The sequence below is a fragment of the Bombus impatiens genome, unplaced genomic scaffold, assembly GCF_000188095.3.
Source record: "Bombus impatiens unplaced genomic scaffold, BIMP_2.2 scf_0463, whole genome shotgun sequence".
Classification (NCBI taxonomy): Eukaryota; Metazoa; Arthropoda; class Insecta; order Hymenoptera; family Apidae; genus Bombus; species Bombus impatiens.
In genome coordinates, this window is record NT_176882.1 from 1,552,597 (window position 1) to 1,573,925 (window position 21,329).

General features: G+C 40.4%; 2 protein-coding genes across 3 annotated transcripts; both read left to right on the top strand.

Moving 5' to 3' along the window:
• The first annotated feature begins 818 nt into the window (after positions 1–818).
• Positions 819–10,311, top strand: LOC100740661 (cyclin-dependent kinase inhibitor 2). Of its 2 annotated transcripts, none has more exons than XM_012387351.3 (3): positions 819–916; positions 9,395–9,569; positions 9,659–9,916. In XM_012387351.3, the coding sequence occupies exons 1-3, from the start codon at positions 897–899 to the stop codon at positions 9,884–9,886; spliced, it is 423 nt and encodes a 140-aa protein (XP_012242774.1). In that variant the 5' UTR covers positions 819–896; the 3' UTR covers positions 9,887–9,916. The 2 variants fall into 2 exon arrangements, with proteins under 2 accessions (XP_012242774.1, XP_003490650.1); XM_003490602.4 differs by lacking the exon at positions 819–916 and adding an exon at positions 7,078–7,315 and having other exon boundaries at positions 9,659–10,311.
• Positions 10,312–13,427: 3,116 nt separating this feature from the next.
• LOC105680948 (cyclin-dependent kinase inhibitor 1) lies at positions 13,428–21,258 on the top strand. Its single transcript, XM_012387308.3, has 2 exons — positions 13,428–15,264; positions 18,568–21,258. The coding sequence occupies exons 1-2, from the start codon at positions 14,691–14,693 to the stop codon at positions 18,666–18,668; spliced, it is 675 nt and encodes a 224-aa protein (XP_012242731.1). The 5' UTR covers positions 13,428–14,690; the 3' UTR covers positions 18,669–21,258.
• Positions 21,259–21,329: the final 71 nt, after the last annotated feature.

A 21,329-nucleotide genomic window follows, 5' to 3' on the forward strand; every position in this document is an offset into this window, starting at 1 on the left:
CCTAGGAAGCCGAGAGCAGAACGAACTTACGATACATTGTAATGACTTACACTTAAAATTCCATGTCCCAGCAGTTCGACCACTATGAGGTCCGCATTATCATACGAAAGGCAAGACAGGCTTCGGACAGTTTTCGATCGCTCGCTCGAAAGTGCATCCACTCTCAGATAAGTGGTAGCGGAACGGCGCGGCGCGATGACTACGAGATCCAGGCGTTTTAAATTTATCGCGAAACGGTGAGACGTCCTTCCGCCAGTCCCGCTAATGTACCTCGCAAACTCTTAGCACGAGATACACGTTTTACGTCCAGCGCGCTAAAGAGATCACGGTGTACACGGACAATTTCAATTAAAAGCCACGAAATGATCGCCTTTCTGTTTTATCGAGAGAAACCAAGCCAAAAATAATCCTCCAAGCACCGAACCCTTCCGATTACCTCGCGTCTGCAACTGAATTATTTTTAACCGAAGTCTAATCCACAAACCAAACGACTTTTTCGTCCTCGATGGTACTGCAGACCGGGTGCTTCTTCACATTTCGTGGTACTGCCTTTTTTCCGGAAATAGACTTCCTTTCTCTGAGTTAAAAGCGCATACACCGCATCAACGTAGCACGTGTACAAGGTTCTGCGTATACGTCACATATAGCCCGTGTGTACATATGGTGGTGGTGTATCGAAGAGCAGAGGGCCACACGCTCTTTCACTTATAAATAGACATACGTAGATGGATTAAGCGTATGGAATGCAGTTCGATGCACGAGGGGTTTTAAAACGTGGAAGCGCTGCAAGCGCGTTCTGCACCTCATAAAGGAGCCAAAGCTTCAGTTACTGCGTGAAACGTTGCGCAGAACGGTTCTATCGCGAAACGCCTCCAGGATCCGAATCTTTTGTCAACATGCTGGCTGCGAGACACAGGTGAGGCCATAGCGGTACGCGATATCGCGAATGCTTGTAACGCTTTGCTAACTCCCGTGCCCTAGTGAAAACTGGGACGGCGCGCGATTGTGTTTAGAACGACTATCTCGCTTTGACTTTCGATTTTATCATCTTTCCCTTATTAACCACGAGTAAACGCGCGATCCCAATGAGAAAAATTGCAAATTTGACGTTTAACGATAAATCGACGTAGACTCGTTTCGATTGAATCTAGTATCGCGGTACGCATAGGTACCCAGTTTTCACGTTCATAGATGGAACTCGAACGTCGCATGACGGTTTTTCCTAGCGATAAGACACATCCCTCCGGCGACCAGAGATCCTGTCATATTGCGGTCGTTCCTGCATCCGGTAACTCACGAGAAGAGAGTACTGGTGACTAACGTTTCATACGGGATTTAACAGTGTAACGTTACATCGTTGGTTTGGTCTTTCCTGTGCTCCTCGAGTTCACAAGACGAGTCTTGGATTTCTCTGCGTACGAAAGGAGAGGTTATTGTGCGAGGGTTTTAAATTCCGAACAGGTTGAATGCACCCACAGCAACCAGGAGACACCTTTCTCTTTACTTTAACTATCTCGACGAAAACAGTATCCATCGGAGTATGTCATTGTCGGTAGAATAATAGGAAAAGAATCTATACATTGAAGTATAGAATTGCTTAACGGAACAGCGCAGATAATGAGTCACGTCGTTAAATTCCAAGGCGATGGATAATATAGTAATAGAAGATTCGAAATTTCATAAAAATCGTTCAGAAGCCTAGTAGGGCAGGAGACGGCGAGTATATGTACGCGGCCTTTTCACTTTCTTATCTTTTGTTTGGCACCACGGTCCCATTTATGAACCCCGTAGCGGAAGAAGTAAAAGGAAATTGGATTCGACGAACGAGAAACGCAAGTTTTGCTCTATCAATGAGAAACAAACGGATGATACCAAGTCGAGTGGTACGGCCAGCTAAGATAGGTAGAATAGAGTCGAATGTTTTGATTCGATTTATTGATGAAATGAAACACACGTTTGGATATTTGTGGGCGTAGTGGTAAAAAGCTGTAAGAGGTCGTCTCGCGGCAAAGGGTGGTCGTAAAATTCATCGAGTCCACGCGACGCGTCACTTTCGAATGCTTGTATTTCTGCAATGGAAAGTCGGGGAAGAGTGTCATTTGTTAGGCGATACGTGGGCTGAGTAACGTCACTGACCTACCGCAAATGGGCGAACGGTACGCGAACACGAAATAAATGTTAGATAGAAATCCGCAGCTGTGTCCGCGACCTACGTGAATCTATTTTCGTCCATAGAATCGACGGAAAAGCCGAAGAGGCGTCTAGATTCGCGACCAGCAGTGGGTGGTTTAACCTATTTTCAGAACCATTCATTGTCTTGAATTTACAATCGCAATTGTAAAACTTCCTGTCGAATAGGAATCGAAAGAGGAAGAGAAACTGTGTCAACTTCCGAATAATGATTCATCGATCACCGTGTTAATCGTTAAATGTTTGTAACGGATGTGACGCAAATACGTGTCGCGAAAGACGATTCTTGGAGTAGAGTTTTAAATCGATTAACAAGGTGACAGCGAGTCCATAAAGATCATTAGAGTTATACCGATAGAGTGAATCTTATTGCCAGGAATGGTATTTACATATACCATACGATTCGTAGAATGGTTTTTTGTTGTTATATCGTGCCTGGAATGCCCGGTTAATGAACTTTTAATAATTCTTGTTTACGGAACACGCTGCGTATAACTTTCCTATGCGCGTTTCCAAGCCATTATGAAAACTCTTCCACTAACGAGCATAAGTAATTATATGTATACTTGAATTACAGGTAACTGATAATCTTGTGCCGTTCATTTACAAGCATAACTCAGTCGTTAATTGTGCTGTGGTTAATGTTATTCCATCAGCAGGTCCGATAATGGGTACATATTTTAAAGCGATTACGCTCAAGCTATCGAATCGTCTGACATAACAAAAGCGATTAGCCGCTTTGCATAGGATACGTGATCTCAATCTCATCGCTCTAATTAATCTCAACTATTTTCAATTCGCTTGAATCGCACCGACTTATCTCTTTTTGCGTGTGTTTCTTGTATCTCATGCTGTCCGACATCACCGTCTCCCTGTTTCTATAAATGTCTCTTGACGACGCGACGCAGAGACAGATTGGTCACACGTGAGTCGTCGTTCGCTTTCCTACCGTAACTTTTCGCCTCTGGAAACACGTCCGTCTCTGGATGAAAACGTCCGACAGGAAACATTCCCGAGGGCGTTCCGAATTGTACGAGACCCTCCGTAACGATCCAAGCGACGTTTAAAGAGGATAAAGCACATACGTCGGAAGAACGGAATAATTTTTAAGGGTGTCGCCAAGTCGTGCAGTCTGGTCCCTAATGGGTAGGGTTCGTTCTATTTATTTTGCCTCTTTTCATAAAGGTCTCGAGATATCGAAGCACTTTCGGCATCAGAGTCATTTAACGCGATTCTCGAACGCGTACAAAGGACAAGAAAATGAGCAAACGTGTTTTGATCGATCGTAAGGTTGTCGAGCGAGAAGGTTAGGGTATTATTCGCAGGAAGTTCGGGATCTGAACCGTCCGTAGTCGAAATGGGACGGAATCGGAAAGACAGGTCCGGCTTCCTTTCTATATAGCAGCACCGCTTTCTTTTTGCACGTTTCATCGTCGAACGGAGCGTGACCGAGGTGATTCCTTTTGGCGGGAATACATTTCAAGGTCCGTGGATACATGCAGGAAGCGACAGTTGGCGAAAAAGATTTTAGCATATGTTGAAATCCGTGGCAAACAACACGTGCATCGATATTGCGAAGGAATGAATGAATATGCATTCCATTCATAAGAACGGCTTGGTATTTGTTGTATGCGATCGTTTGAGGAGGGCGCGATTTACCGTGAACCGTATGCGATCTCAACGATCGTTTCGATTAAAATGCCGCGTTGCCGGAAGACTGTAAAAACTGCGTGATTCGTGAGCAAACGAGAAACAAGTGATATTTTAGCCAGAACGAGACTCGCGCGTGTTTGCGGAGAAATTACAGGTTACCGATGTTAAATTCTTTTTTATCGTCGAACCTATCTCGTGTTCGCGAATTATGTAAAACAAATTTACCGTGCTCGTACAATTATCGATAAGGGAATTAAAGTCGAACGGCTTCCAGTGCGATGTTTGATCAAGTGATTTCAAGGATGAAAAAGGTCTGCGACAATTTCGTGCGAATGAAAAAAACGGAAAAGAAAGTGCGACGTGTCTCGTCCGATGACCAACACCGTTATGACAATGACAGTCGTTTGTGCGACTATAAAACACGATTTTTCATTCGATGTCGACAACTTTCGATCGTTTCGACGATCGAACGTTCGATACGAGCGAATGGTATTAAGAAAAACTATACGATTTTCATGATGTTGATAACAAACCAAGACAAGGGCACGATCAAACTTAAAGAGTTGTTTCGATATCGTTCGTTAACTTTCGCTTTGCAATTGTTTGGCGAAATTCCAATTACGAGAGATGAGAGATCGTTTACGTCAAAATACACTATTCACTTGGAATTAATTCGAACGGGAGTTTGGATGTTCCGTAAAAAAATGCGTTTACAGTTGTACTTCTTTTTTGGTCTGTAACGGTTCGCTTCTCTAGCGTTAATATTAATCAGACACGCTCATCAACTGGACATGTTCATGCTGGTCACACGCGTGAAACGTTCAAGCTGATTGTGAACACTGCAAACTTTAACCTGGACGCTTTCCAATAATCAATTTCCCGTACCGCTAGATCAAGAATTTTTCTACTCCCAATCCAACCAACTATACTTTAGCGATCACCTTGACTGGATAATTATCTGTACGACTGATGCGATCCACGAACGTTAAGAATGCAAATGAACTGCATCGTATCGAACATCGGAGCGACCACAGAACGTTTCCTCGATGAAAGATTTCTTTGAGCCATCCAGTAAGAAATCATTTGTCAGTATAATTCAAGCGGAATAACTAACAACATAGCTAGCAAACATAGATAGCAACACACTCGATTCGTTCTTTGCTATTTCGTATTCGTTTAGATGAAATTAAGCAAATTCCGCGAAGAACGTGTTACATTTGCTTTTATCTTAATGGTTCTCTTTTATGGCTTTCGATTATAGCGATACGAGCCATTAATCTTATGTCTTATTCAGCGGTGATTTTATTCTTATTAACGATTTTATTTTTATTATGATTACTCGTTGCAGAAGTGTATCAAATACAAGTTAAAGTTAAACTAACAACGATTAGAACGATATGAAAGAATAACACGAGTCTGCATCTGGCTATCTTTTAACATCGATACATCTTTTTTCCTCGTCGATAGGGTTCGTTGAAATTCGAGAGGTGGGGTCGAGCGAAAAATTTGAAATATCAGCTGTCGCTGGGTACGCAAAATATTGATGGCACCGTATAAAAGCGCTCCTGCTGGTCGAAGCGTTTCGAAAGGCGTGCTCGTCGTCGATGATCGACAGCTGCGTGGGTTGCTAGGGAAGAAACGAGTCGACAAACCGCGAGAACACGGTTTAAACGAGAATCATGATACGTGATATAGATACAAGAGATACGTGAAAAGTCTTTTTACTAAACACTCTTTATAGGAACTGATCACCTGTAAGGTCTTGTCAGTCAGTCTTCTCGCCAATGGTCAAGATACGTGGGAGATATTTATAAGATCGATTCTATATACCAGAACGGTGGAAAAAATTGATATACGCGCTTCGCGAAGATTTTGACGAAACGTATTAAAACGTTTTTTTTCACGTATCTGGCTGGTTGCTACAGAGTCACGAGAAAGAACAGAAAAAAGGCAAGAGGCAAAATTTATGCGCGATCTAGTTGAAGCAATTTCCTCGGAAGTTACGACGCGGAACACCGGCCCGGAACGGTATGGTAAGCGACGGTTGTTCTGGAGCCGTTAAGAGAGGTCGAATCATCGAAGGAAGTGTAAAAGGCAAAGGAAAACGAGAAAAGAAGATGTTCGACGATCGAGCTGCTAGGAGGTTGCTCTCTCAGCTGCCGCTTTTTTACAACCTTCGAAGAATTCTCCGGAGAATACGAGTATCTATATGTGAGAATTTCCTACCGTTCTACTTCCCGCCATTCTACCAACTATACTCTCACGGAAACGTTTCAGTTTTTCTCCTTGGCAACGCGAACAGCAAACCTCTTTCCTTGCTCCAAACAACTCGCCCTCGTGGTTCGTTCGATTTTATTCCAGCTCGCAAATATTGATCGATTGCTTTCGAACGATCAGTTTACCGCTTGAGAATAACAATTCGATACTCTATCCCGGTGACATCGATATAACTTCCGATCGGGCATACGATCCATCGAGAAAAACTATTCGTCGAACGATCACCCCCTTTTACGTTGTCATGTTCATCGATTCCTCGAAGATAGATATTATTCGTTGGAAAATCGATAATTTTCGTCATCAGAAAGGTGCTAGAGTTTCTTCCTAATGGATGACATCGATCCGCGAATAAATGGATTACTTCGTATTACTTTTGTGTATATATATTACATATTTATGTACAGAATATTTTGTGTATATATTATGACCAAACAAACAAACTGTAGCTCTGAAATAGAAGATAGAAAAGAAAAACGTAACGCATTGTACTTTTGCGCTTACGTTTTCCTTGTCTTTCGTACGATACGTATAAAATTAAAATTAAAATACCTTGCAAAGTAACCATTTCTCGGCCTGAGTGCCATAATACCTTTTTATAGAGCATAAAAAGATACGTCGATTAATGTGATAAAAAAAAGTTGAAAGTTCCACTTACAAAGATAATGGCGACCTTAAAATCGTCAAAAGAAAATCTTCATCAGACCATGCACCATTGGAAATTTTGTTTTAGAAAAAGTTCCAGGACCATGGCTTAGTTCGTAGTTGCGTGAGTCACTTCGTATATTATAGATTATTATGTATCATCTTTTTCATCAATTGCACCATTTAGTATTATTGCGCACCATGCGGACAATCATTCAGTTAATGGGTATTAGCGCAGGCGTCTGTTGCACTACATAAGTAATAGTCTGCAAGAAGAATCTAGGCTACTCAGCTGCACCTGGGATACAAGTAACTATTCCGACTTTCCGTCAGTCGCAGTTTAAGCTTTGCACCAGCTGCATCGTCTCTGTTCCTCGCGTGCAATTCTAATCGCTCCTCTTTGTGCACTTATCGAGCTCTCAGCGTAGTCAGTTTAATGTCAGTAGTGTCTCTCAAAGTCGATGGATATGAAGTCAAAATGCAATACGGATTCGAATTCGGATACAAACCAGAATATCTCCGGAAATCGAGAAGTAACGAGCGAAAGATCCAGGTTAGTTTTCAAGGTCGTGTAAAATAATCCCGTTATTTGCTAATATCACTAAAAATCGCATATTCTAACTTGGCCATATGTGCAACGTATTTTCAATGAAAAGAAGAAAAAAGAAGATCGATATACATATATAACGATCGAACGGTAACCATTGAGCGATCCAGTACAACGATAGAGAGATATTATTGCACATAGATGTATGTATATTGAGTGTCACATATCGATATCCGTGCGAATGCGCACTGACAGTATTTCTCGTTGCAATGTGCGCGCGCACTAAAATACCCCCTCGTACTTTAGTACCAGTCCACACCCCCAACGAAAACGATGGAATTATCGATCGCGTGCTATTCAACCTAAGAACTTTTCGCTAGCTGACAGTTCACCGTAGAGACGGATTTTCGAGGAAGGAAAACACGCGACGTTTCGATTACAGGATGAGACCAGACTGAACTGTATTACGTGTTAACGTGTCTGTGACCTGTGATTTGTGATCTGTGATAAAAAAAATTCGCGCGTTGAATCTACGACAATTTTCTTTCACGGACAGTGAGTAAATGAAAATCACGGCAAGAATGAATACTAATACTTTGATTAGTGCACAAGACCTTGGAAACATTCTGCATGAATTGATATTTTCAATGTGAACTTTAACCTTTTCCTTATCAGACGGTTTTACAGCCGGTGAACAGATCATGCACGACATCAATTTTTATTGATAAAATTTTAACAATGCAAGTAATATAATTAGCGACATTTGTTCATAGAGATCCTCGTTATGAATAAATTGATTTGTAATATAAAATATCGCTACCGAAAACAACAAATTTAAAGGTCGAACAGGTGCATGCTTGTCAGCACGGATTCTCTGATTTACCGAGGGTGTTTTCGTTGCGTCATTCATTGCATGATTTATGCTACATGTTTATTTTTAGATTTATTCCATAGTAAGTTTTGCGCATTATTGATTAACGTTGAATAATCGTGAAAAAATATTAATTTGCATACTTTAAACTTGCAAGTATTCATTATTTACAATGGCCAGTCCGATAATGAATAGGAATAAAATGAATGTTTTTTTGTAGCTCGACAACTTTTGCAGTTTGTGATTAACGACGTATACGAACAATTAATCTTAAAAGAATTAACTAACGCAGTAAAGTCAAATTGAATTGACTGTAATTTGTTACACACGTTTGTTTCTCTTTTTGTGTGTATAACCTTACAAAAAAAGAAAACCAATTGCCTTGATACAATGTTGCATTCTTTGCTCGTATTCAACTTTCATTCTGGGATACCAAATTCAACTAGATGTCTAACATTAGTGGTTGCCTGTCTCGTAAGTATTTCAAGTTGATTGGGAAGCAAGAGGTTCATTAGATATTAGCGAAAGTTCCGATATAAAACCAGTTTATGATCGAGCATAGAAACAAAACGTTAAGATAGTAATGCCTGGTTTCGAGTGATAGCAATGTAGAGGATTAACTATTCGTATGGTTTTTGTAGAGAAGACTCGAAGAAACAGTCGTTTTTAGAAAAGAAATTACAGTAGCAATATTCGCCTGAGAAACTGTAATTCATCAAAGATTTGATGTCATACGTAAAAGTTTATCTCGTTTATAAGTTGAATAACATCTATTATCCCGTATGCAATCTTACGTTCGTACAGGAAGTGATATGCATTCCAATACATCCGTTCAACGGCACATTGACCGAGAGTGCTATAGATTTCTCTTCTGTTCTTTCTTTCTCGTTTGCCAACACACGTGCGCAGGCTTGCATACTCTGCAACGCGGCAAGTCACGATACAATCACATTGTTTACACACTACAAAGAACTATTATCTATGCTAAATCGTGCGTAGCATTAGTAACTAAAGTTGTCATATACTCTTGAGAATTCCCTTATCCCTGTTTATGCATAGCATGTCACTTTCGTTTCTCTGCATAACATTTTAGTCTTCTATCATATATTTGTCATAGCTTTCTTTAATTTATTACCAGTAACTTGACTCGAACGAATCCTTTCTCTTTCTCCGATTCTTTCTTTTTAACGTAAACTTAATCTGAATGTGCGAAGGGCTCGACTCATGATGCAATATCCAAACATCGATATACAAGAGGGAAGAAGACTCCGTAGCGTGCGAAGAAGACTTTTTCAAGACGAAGACGATGATAACGAAACGGAATCGGTACGAAATTCTGGTGTCGAGGACAACTGTTTTTTTGAAGAGACACGAAAAAATCGAGAAAACGTGCGTAATAAATCAGACATAATTCATCTTGATCGGGAGTGATTTATTGATTGAATTTTCTTTGGATTGTATTTTCTTTTTGAAAACAGGCTAAGGAAAGGTGGAATTTCGACTTCGAGAAAGAAGAACCTCTACCTGGTCGTTATGTATGGGTGAAACTTGACCAGCACGGAAATGAAATCTGTAATCCGTTAGAGGCAAAAAATCGAATAGAAAATTTACAAACGATGCAAGAAGAAGACGTGCAAGACGATGACATTACGATGCAGGACCACGTGGAAGGCAAAGATAACGAAAAAATGACTGATAGTACGTGAACGTACGTAATTACAAAATACTTTGCTCATGCTGACTTTTTTGCTGATGCAAAAAGTTCCTTTTTGTCAATGGAACCAGAAAACAAGTTTTGTACTATGAAGTTGACTAAATTGGAATAAGTAAAGTTCGGATAAAAATTGCGAAGTTATTGATCGCAAAAAACACTGATTCGACTTCTAGTCAGAATAGACACGATTTAGTGTCTGAGGAGCTAGTAAACCAAAGTTAATTTTTTTATTTAAATTATTAAAAATTCTCACTCGTAACGACAATTCGACAATCGAACGTTCGAGATCATTTGTCGTGATATTTGTTATTGTATTATTTATCTTGATTTTATTCCATTTTACATGATTATTTAATATTGTTATATATGTGATTAGTAAACGAATGATATTATAATGTGGATAAATTATACAGATGACCTTGTACTTTTTATAGATAGATGAAATAATATATTATATTTATAATCCTATATCTATAACTTTATAATCTTGTGTGTGATTTCCAAATGCTTTTCATTTCTCCTACGTTTTAATAAAACAAAGCAACTGCGACACGAGATTCATACAGACGGATGGTTGGAAGCACATGGTGCATGACTTATGTGTGACCTGAATCTTAGGCACGAGAATAAGATGACACATCTGCTGTATGTATCTACCGAAGAAATGATACCGACGAATGAAGCATCCCTCTGCTACAGAATGACGTCGTTAAAATGTAATTATTACTAATGCCGGCGCTAGTTACACTTGATTCCACGAGTATCACGATTCCTTAAACTTAATCTCAAGTTCTCGTGAGAAGGCAGCGTGTGCACCTGGCATCGTTTCTTAAGAATCGTTCTTTTTTTTTCACTTTACTCGCGCTATGGAAGCTGGCCACGATGATGGCGGTGTACCCATTGCCAGAAATTGCACTTCCGTTCCGCGAATTCCCACGGAAGTGGGTACAATCGCGAGTACGACAAAAGATATTTGCGTATAACGTGCACCATCTTCATTGTTCGCCCCCTCAACCATTCAATACTTCTATGCTGAACGACTATATGTGTATGTACTAACGGCTATCGCTAATGAAGTATCAATGAATGATCCTTACAAAGAACTTTCTATTGGACAAAATGAACAGTCATTCTATTAAAAAAAATTTCGTTCATTCTCGTCCTCATCCTCAGTTTCAATCCACCACCTTGGTCTCGAATCAGATGATTTATCACGGCTACATTTTCACTCTATGGCGGCGTGCACGCGACGAGATAACATACATATACCAACGATAAACTTGGATTTGATAGTGAAATACTTTTACTGATGGAACAGGTGAGTCTTTTGGTAGTAAACACAGTGATACAGATGCAGCCACGCGTCTTCCGGTCGTCTATTCAGGATGTATAACACAAGGCTTCCTTGAGAAGTAATCTAGAATAGACCTAAGCTCATCGTTTGAGAGATAGACGTAGAAGACGTTATAAGAGGAAACGGTGCATATTTATTTTCTATCCTTCGTTTACGACAAACCATGAGAAAACACCTGTGCAACGGAATACCTTGCTAAACGGGTACCCCACCTAACCGCAGATGAAAGAGAGACGGTAGTCTTTGCGAAACGCAAAAAGGATTGTTTTACGCGACTCATTCGCTCGTTCTCCCCTCATTGAGATGCATCCGGTGCCACCCTCACCACTTCCTGGATGTTGCGTGGGATTTTCATTTTCGACAACAAGCTTTGCAGTCCTCTCATGAGAATCTGCTCCGCTCCGAATACATCTCTCACACATTTTTATGTTTTTCATCTTTGTTCATTTTCGATAAAGTAGTTATCCGTAATATACAATATAAAGAATATATCTTAAGGACCAAAGAATAATTGGATAGTAACGGTAAAATATTACAGATGAAAAAATATTCTCAAGATGAGCAAAGAGACATTTTTCTTTGAGTCCCTTTAAACGTTTATAAAGAAGACGTGATCGATATAACATAAAGATAATATGTACGAAGTTATTCTTCGAATTTTATTAGGTTCGAACATTTAAAACTTCCCGCGAATGTACAGTAGCGCCAGTTGGTCAGCCATATTCTACCAGACGGATATACACTAACACTATTCAACGTTACTTGGCACACGGGTTCCCTGATTGGTTGCGGCGATCGTCTATGTACGGTTCGTTCAACGCGAGTTGCTTCGTACGCGACAGAAAACTATTTCCCCATTGCCTTCCATACGAGACACGATTTAGGCCACGAGAACAACAACGAGGTAAATTGACAATTATCATTGAAAAGTGTCGATTTACCTCGTTTATTTCGTATCTTCTCTTAGCAGCGCCGCAATAAACATCTGTTGCTTAAGAATCATCAACTGTCACATACATAAAGCTTAACGAGTAAATACGAATTCACTTTTTACATTTACATAATGTTAATGAATCAATACTTATGTTCATTCCTGTATAAAGATATAAATATTTACATCAATCATTGAAATATTTAAAAGCATAGTTGTTATTTAAATGCAAACAATTCGCTGAATCAATAAATTCAAATATGTAAGAAGTCAGACTTATAATTAGTAGATACGAATGCTGCTTACCAAACTCATCTTTGCTTTGTCGAGAACATTAATACCGGACGAGATTTTATTTTTACATCTTGCAAAACATATTCTGGTTCTCACCATAGTGCCTAGAGACAGTAGCCTTATATCAGTTGAAATAAAATGACGATGATAATCTGAAGAGTATGCAAATAAATTCACCGTGTGTAACGTACTGCCATGCAAACATGGAAATCCGCCGAATAAACGTACGCACGAGTGTCCGTGATAAGATTACAGCCGTTGTTTTGAAAGCTGGACTTGTTTATTTTTCGTTTCTTTGTCAACATACAATGCGCTTCATTTTTTTCTTCCAATCACTTGTACATTTCTCATACACACATATATCATAAATTTATCAAACATATATCAAAAAATTTTATCTTACAGTTGATTAAACGAGGCAACTATTCTTTGCAAGAAGTCATTATACCCGAAATTCAAAGATTGCTTTTTATAATTCCAAATTTTTAAGTTATCGTATTTTACTTTGAATCAAACACAGATTCGATCGTGCATTGAACGCAGTCGCGCGTGGTGAAAATGGGAGTGGTAAAGGAGACAACAGTGACCTATTACTTATCCCAACCTTCTCGGCAGTACAGTCCCCCTGAATGCAGAAAAGTAAAGTTGGGTGGTATTTACCATGGAGGTTGGCATACTGGGACGCATCCGATGGTTACAATCAGCATTCTACTCGTTTATGTTGCCGTGGAAGGGGCCGATAACTGTACAGCCTTCTCGTACGTATTTTCAAAGGCTTGAAATTGTGCGCTCAGGTTGAAGGAACTATATTCTGCAAATGGCGGTTATTTCGTTTCTCCCTGACGCGCGGAGAGGAAAAAGGGGTGACACCGAATGAACCGAAGGTAGCCGAAAACAGCCGATGTATTTAGAGGCTTGGTTACTTGCATTGAGAGGCGCATGCTTCAGTCGCTAGAGAGCGCTTTACACGTGTGGAACGTGTCTTCGCGTAACTCCGTGCATTACAGAACACGCACGTACCTCGTCAGCGTCAACATAACTGCGCAATCGTATACGACCTTCCGCCGAACTTGGAACCACGCGCGTGCCTTGACAGTCGTGTATTTGGCGGGAAGCGCGGTACTGTTTTCATTTAGAGTTTATGCAGTATCAGAGTCGATTCAGTGGCTCCCCACCGCGTCAGCGAACAGCATATTGGTGCTTTCGGGCCGTGTGCAATAACGTTTTACGCTAAATATTCTTTTGCCGAGCGAGAAATATTGTGTAATATATTTATGTGCTTCACATTACACAGACGTGATAATTGTGAACTCAGACGGCCCATGCACGATCAGTTTTTAATTTCAACAGTAACGTGGTAATAACCTTCGCGGGAATACGTCGAAACACGTTCGCCGTCTCTTGGATGCTCACGCGCAAGTGCGAGCAACGTTGCCGGTTTGTTCTTCCCGCGGGCTATAGCGACAGATCTGTGAGAAGAGAAGAAAAAAAACCTGGAAACGTGTTCGATTGCTGACATCTATTTCGGTTGTTCCGACTGTGGAGTTGTATACCCATCTCTGATGAAATATGAGATAGTTGTTACTGTTTTCCTGTCTTGCCTCTCGCTCTTTCATCGTGATACGCAATACTGTGTTTACCGTGTTGCCAAACTTTCTAGTTTCGTCGTACACCCTTCGCCTTGTCGATGATACACTCAGTTTTTAAATCTAACTTCGAATTCGCGGATGTGCCCCGTGAAAAAATCAACGTCAGAAAGTGTTGGGTGCACCCACGATCCACTCAACGATCACCGTAGTCGCGAGGCGACGCTGAGCACGGCCATTATTCGAAATTCGGTGTGTCGCGCCACGACAACGTTGCCACATCTTCGCGAGCCGCGAGTATTTCAACGTACTGTGAACAATTCCTGGAAGAAGAATCATCTCCGTAAATGGGACGTATGTATGTAACGCGTAAAAATCAATGCAAAAAAGGTCGACTTCTAAAGCAGCGCCGCGCGTCTATTAAAATCGATCGTGTTGTGTAGATTCAGTAGTGGCGAATCGCGAATCGAAAACAGTGACGCTGAAGGAAAGAAGGACGGAAGGAGACGGGGAGTGAGAAAAGTAGTGACTGCGTGAAGAGAAACGGAAGCTGTTTATTCGTGAAAACGCTTGGTTATTGGTAACTGCGAGGGAGAACGGCAACGTTGCCGGCGTGAAAGACTAACGAAATATGAGCGCTCGAGTGTTGAATCCGGTGATGATGACGGAAATGAGCAGGAATTTGGGTGGAGGACGAACGGTGCCGAACAGAGCAGCCCTTGCCCGTGTTCGAAGGGATTTATTCGGACCCGTGGATCACGCCGCAGCTCGTGCATTGGCGGAAAGGGAGCTTCGCGCTCAATCCATACTCGATGCCGAAAGATGGGGCTTTGACTTTCACTTGGAGATACCAAAAGCTAATTCGAGGTACGAGTGGGAGCTAGTTACACCACAGGATGTCGTGCCTGAACCCTATGCCCTACGAGGTATGCCCTACTTAAGGAAACACGCACCTAGTACGCCTCGGAAACTACGAGATTCCTCGCCCACCACAAGATTCCTCCGTAAAGATTCTTCGTCTCCGGTAACTCCGATTTTATCGAAATCGGAGAGGACGCCACCACAGGAGCCAAGAGTACCACAGATCGGCGAAATAACCACCAACGATTTGTTCGATTTCGATTCGGACAAGAAAATATACATCGCTGAACCCACTACCCCTGTTTTATCAACCTCCACAACGAGAAAACAGTCCTCCATAACCGGTAAGTGATAACATACATTTTTTTAATCTCATCACTTGTATTGTGTACGATGTGGAGTAGGATGGCAACGTGCACAAGCACGTGCGCTGTGCGCTTACCACTCTTACGATACCATTAGAGATAGAGCGTCATGCCGGTTACTATGTTCTGTATTATAAGAACTCTTTCTCTTATTTTTTAATGCAACCCTATTGGGAGAGATTAACTCTTTCTTCAGTGAATGAATAGCATGTTTTGGAGTCGAATAGTTACTTGCAATGATATCGATAACTCTTAATTATTTGCATACATAGGCTAGAAGTCTAAGATAAATTAAACGTTGCATTATCGTGCAAAATACTAATTGTTCACTTTTTACTTCATTCTTTTTTGTTCTTTTTGTTTCTCTAAATTTTTGTGTCATAAATTACATACTCAACACGAGCAAACAAAAAGTAAAATACTTTTAAGATTATCGTTGCACTCGTTAAAAAACAGTGTTCTCCGCACCGTTTTACCACGCGCCAATCTGTTCGCGAGAAGTTACGTAATTACATACTCGGGGACATGAGGTTTCCTGAATTATTCTATTTAATCGACGCATGTTATCGAAGTTAATTTGCTGGCATTATTTATGCGGGAAGTAGCTTATCCTAGGTCAATCTAATTCGTCGGCCGAAAGGTCATCGTAATTTACGTAATTACGAAAACACTTGATCTAGGAAATGAATTATATCCAGTCACTGATCGAACGAGTACGCGCTTTTTTCTCAGAAAGAAATTGTTCCTAATGATTTTCTCCGATCGTTGCAAAAGATACTGCATCGTGTCAGTTTATAGTCGTGTCGATGATAAAGTTCAACGTGATTGCTTATTTAACTAGTGAACAGTGAAATTATACCTACGGATTGAAAGATAGATAAAAGAATTGGACTTTCATAGTTATTGATAAGATCTACGGAATAAAATTCACCACATTTTTTTCCCGGATAGTTATCGCTTGATAATTCGTCGTACGCGCACGTAAACAAGGATGACATAACGATAAATATTATTCGTAATTTCTCTACCGATCGTCTAGACAACGAGACACAAGTGATGCCATCTGGTTACTAATATCGTCTGTTTTCTTCATTGGGGAAAAAAAAAATTAAATGGACGCTGCGCCGTCTGGTTCGACATCTCCCGTCGCACATGATTTTCCGCGTTGCGTTTGTATGTTGCATACGGCCATCTTGTTTGGACCCGTACCTCACGGTCTAGTTCCCCTTTTTTCGCCTATTTATTATTCAGGCGTGCACACCACCCACGCGACGCGACTATTTCTGGACGTGACTCGTCATATGTCCCGCACGCATGCATCTACGCGCGTGTAAACACATTTTGCGCCGCAGCATCGCACGCACTTTTGTTTATACCCCGAGAGTTCCTTTCGCGAATCTTGGAATTGCCCATCCGATGGTATTATCCCAAAAAACATTATCTCGAGACATAGTAAAATCGATGGAATCTTCGTGAAATTGCGTCCATATTTTGTTCGTGACGACTCTTCTTTTTTCCTCTCTTTTTTCTTTTTTTTTCAAAGTCCAAAGTATAATCTCATATACTCGAGACAGACAAATAGTAATTGCAGCACTGAGTTGCGTGTAATTGGATTTACCTGCATCGTACTGATTCGGATACTAGACTGAATATGGTCGCGTGCTGCGCGTGACCGTTATTAGTTGACGATAATATCGTACGATACGCACGCCATTCGATTAACAGGATCGATACACCGGACGCGTTTTGATCTCCCGATAGGATCCTTTTTGCGATGAGCAAACTCCCTGTCTGTTTTTCAAATATACGGCAGAGACGGAGCGTGTGTTTTCGTAACGTACGCGAGTTCGTTCTGGGATCGTGAGTACGATGGGGGCGCAAAAATGATTTTCCTAACGGACATTATTAATGAGCCGCACGCGGTCAGCTGTGCAGTCCATATGGGGTTGATAGAAACGCGCACCCCCGTTCCATTCTCTTCCGTACACCCCTCCGTCATCAGCTTTTGTTCGCACGCACGTTCCGTTCTGCGAGCGATACCTCCTGCGTGTTACGCGCATGGGGGTATCAGCTGTGCTCACAATCGTGCATCTCTGACAAACAACCCTCTGGATGGTACTACGCTACGAGGGTCGAACGGTATTTAAAATCAGGATTAGTCGGCACGACGATTGCAACCCGCATGTGTGGAGTGCAGTTCGAGCTATTTAAATTGCACACAACGATTTTGCTCGTAGATATCGAACGAAGCTACTTTTGCAACGTTCAATAACACGTATAATGTACGTAAAATAAATTTGAGATTTTTAGATGTATGTAGAAAAAGGGAGAGAGAAATATTGGATAAGAAAATATGGAAGTTTCAGGGATATTTAAGGCATAATAATGTTTCGTAATAATAACGCGTAACGTGTCACATTCGAAGTTATTAATTTTTATGTGCTCGATTCATAACGTAACGATTGGAAGGGGAGTAGGTAGACTGCATCACAGATGTCCCTGAAACGTCCTTAATTTGTGTCGCGTGGCAATGTATTTGGATTTAGATGCAGAGGGTTAGTCAGGGAAATCGAACAGATGTATCGAATTTTCTCGTGGAAATTCGCCAAATGTTGGTTGGAGAAAGGGCCAGGCAGAGGTTTTGTGTTTGGTACGTGCTGAAAGCAATGTGATATGACTCACGATTACGAGTATCAACCTAGCGCAGACTGTGTTTTTCTGCAAGCTTCCTATATCATGACTCACGAGAAGTTCGCAAACAAAGCGTACATGGAAGAAATGAAATTGCATGTATCTTATTCGAAATTCTTTGCTCGCTTTTATCTCTCTTTGTCCCGCTGTGTTGAGCCGTATCGGCATGCTTTAACACTTTAACGAATATTACGATGATTTGCTCGTATCTTATCAGTCGCCGATATAATTAATAAGCATGTGAGTCGGTACTGTATTCGTAAGGTTATCGGGAATGCGATTTGACGTACGTGCATTGGTCTAGCTAGATCGTGCACGAGATCAAATTTTATATTGCATGCGATTATAAGCATTCCGATTTAAATGCTTTTTGGTTAATTCATTTCTTTCTCAGCTGTACACATCGATTCAGAAGTACGTGTGTGTGTATGTATTTGTGCGTACACTTGTTATTGTTTTCATCATTGATCACATATCAGGAACACCTGTTATCGGTATCGTTGATGTACAATATTAACGAAACTGAAAATAAATCGCGTAATACATGTGGTATACGTATGTATACATGTTTCGTTTGTTGTGTGTTTCCAGACTTCATGAAGAGTCGTAAACGTAGCCTAAACGGTAGCGCGAAGAGCATGATAGAGCCGCCGGAGAAGATCGCTCGCAACGCGGGTCAGATACGCAGCTAAAAGCCTTCCAGCTTCCTCCTTCAGCCTCGCTGTCTTCTTCCATCTCCTTGGAGCGCGAGTGGGACCGGAAACACGAAGCATCACTGCCAGGAGGAACGAGAAAGGCAGAAGCTCTGGCAGGAGGCGCGAGGTCCGTTGGCTGTGCCATTCACGTAGATTTATCCGCCATGAATATAGGCGAAAACGGTGGGAGAAAAAGAAATGGAGTAGTGCCGTTTGTTTCATTGCGTATACTTTCGTAGACATGCCACGGAAATTTACAAAATAGTAGCAACAACGACATTAATTAGAAGTACGAATACAAGAAGGACGATATTCCATGGTTGTTGCTATCTCTCCTTTTTTTCCTTTTTTCTTCTTTTTTTATATCTCATTCGTGTCGTTTTGTTCTTTTGCATTAGGCTACACAGATTAGAATATATACAACGATAGAAAGAGAGAGAGAGCGAGAGAGAGAGAGAGAGCGAGAGAGAGAGAGAGGAAGAGAGAGAAAGTGCGTGAGTACGTTAATTTTTCATGAAATTAATTAATGTAATATATTGTTCGTTTAATTCTGATATGAAGCGAGAGTAAGTTAGTGACGAGGTCGTCGCACACATAGGTACATTTTGATGTAAGTGTAAGCAGACAAAAAATATATAAATACCTTGATATGTACATGTTAAAAATAGGTATTAAGTAAAAGTGAATTGCGTTTCTATTAAAATTTACGCAAGAAAGACTACTTGATCCTGATCTGCTAATTTTTGGAAATCGGAGACTGTTTCGATCAACACTCTGTGAGTTTTCATCGACTGTTTCATTCAATGAGGACCCACAGATGTTTGAACATACATATCTACGTATAAATAATAACGAAGCTGGTTCTATCGGACGAATTTCGCGACAGTTTTGACTGTGTCCTTGAAACGGTCGCGAAATCATACGACATTAGATTTTTTTTTACGTATAACGTACAAAAATATAAGAGACGAAATTTCGATCATGATTTTTACACATTTGAGAATACAAAAGGAACGCAATCATATTTTTGTAGCCGAAAAGAGACCAATCTGGAGGACAATTAACGGGGAGAAAGATATGATTTAGATTGTAGTTGGTTACCCATGTTTAAGCATTGATCTCCTGTACAATTTTAAGAAAGTACAGCCGATGCCAAATCACCCCCGCGACTTTTTTCTTACCTTATACCTTCGAAGAAGGAACCCTTATCACATTTGGCTTCCCCATTCTCATTTTTCCTATTCACTTCATCACCATGAATCCCGTTAAGTGTTAGAGTATATTTAAAAATCTAAAGCTTCGTGAAGATTGTAATCTTTTTCGATATATTTTCTATAAATGAGAAAGAAACCATTGATCAAATTGTGTTACTTACGTATTTCATGGATTATAACAATCAAATTTATAGCTGTTCTATAAATATAAGACGCAATCTTCGTTTGGCTTTTTAAATGAATTTATTATCTTTACTATCTTCGTTCATCTTTTTGTACAAATCATCACGAAGAATTTACTCGCATTTTTAATGTTTTACGATCAGATTTTAGGTATTGGTGGTGTAGCGTGATCAAAGCCGTTGAAAGTTCTCCGTAGCCTATATAGAAATCGTACACCATTTTTTGTTTCTTCGAGATGGTAGTAGTAGTCTGAAATTTTGCGCAGCTTACACCTAAGAGAATGTGTAGGTTTATTTGGAAACATTTCACGAGTACAAATACAAATCGTAGCTTCTGGAGGTCTTTAAACGGTTCTTGAAATTATGCAAGGATGCAACTTGTATTCGAATCGTTTTTTACCGTGTTAACGAAAGTACGAGGTGTTTGACGTACATACTGTTTACAGATTTTGGAACAAACCAAAACTTTCCTTCGTTACTTTCTTCGTCGTGAATGAATTTACACAAAACATAATATTAATGTAAATGTAATTGTATATCTTAAATGGTACATTGATTTTATAATGGTAGCTGTTTATTACAAGTTCTTTTTTTTCTTTTTGTTTATGATAATTTTGTTAACGCCATCCTGTGAAGTATGCCCCTTGAATCGTATCCTCCTATTCCCGGTGCACACTTTTTCCGTTCACTCTTTTCCCACTTTGAGATTATAATTCAAAAATACGACTGGTGGTTACAAGCTATTTTTTTCGTAGTTCACTCGCGAAGTGCGCTATGAGTGGTAGAACTGATTCGTTGTGGAATTCTAATGGTCGTTTTTCATACCGGTTACTGTGTATTCGATGTTTCAATAGCGCTTTCATGGCTACGATACTCGTGCTATGAGAGCATCGCGATAAGAAATCAAATTGAAGTAACAGTTTTGTACGGAGCACGTTTAAATTTTATTCCTCCTCGACAAAACTTCCAATTCGTTGACTACTCATACGGATAAGCAGGTGAAATTATGACGAATTATCGAAACAAAACGATGTTCGACGGCAGACTGTGCATAAGGGACAAATTTGATCTTAGCTTTTCTTTTCTTTTTTTTTTTCCTACCTAGCGTGAAAAAGACGCGTGAAACGACTATAGAATCTCGTTAGATCAAAAAGGATCGCGACATAAGGAAGAAGGTAGTCTGCCGTCGGGAAGAAACGAAAAAAAATAGTAAAAGAGAATCTTATGCCTATGTAACCCTGTGATGTATTAGTATGATCTCA

Bases quoted from the DNA above. Each gene is read 5' to 3' on its own strand.
- LOC100740661 (XM_003490602.4), top strand. From the start codon at position 7,224: ATGGATATGAAGTCAAAATGCAATACGGATTCGAATTCGGATACAAAC. The intron at 7,316-9,394 runs GTTAGTTTTCAA...GAATGTGCGAAG, and splicing joins GTAACGAGCGAAAGATCCAG to GGCTCGACTCATGATGCAAT. The intron at 9,570-9,658 runs GTGCGTAATAAA...TTTTGAAAACAG, and splicing joins CACGAAAAAATCGAGAAAAC to GCTAAGGAAAGGTGGAATTT.
- LOC105680948 (XM_012387308.3), top strand. From the start codon at position 14,691: ATGAGCGCTCGAGTGTTGAATCCGGTGATGATGACGGAAATGAGCAGG. The intron at 15,265-18,567 runs GTAAGTGATAAC...GTGTGTTTCCAG, and splicing joins AAAACAGTCCTCCATAACCG to ACTTCATGAAGAGTCGTAAA.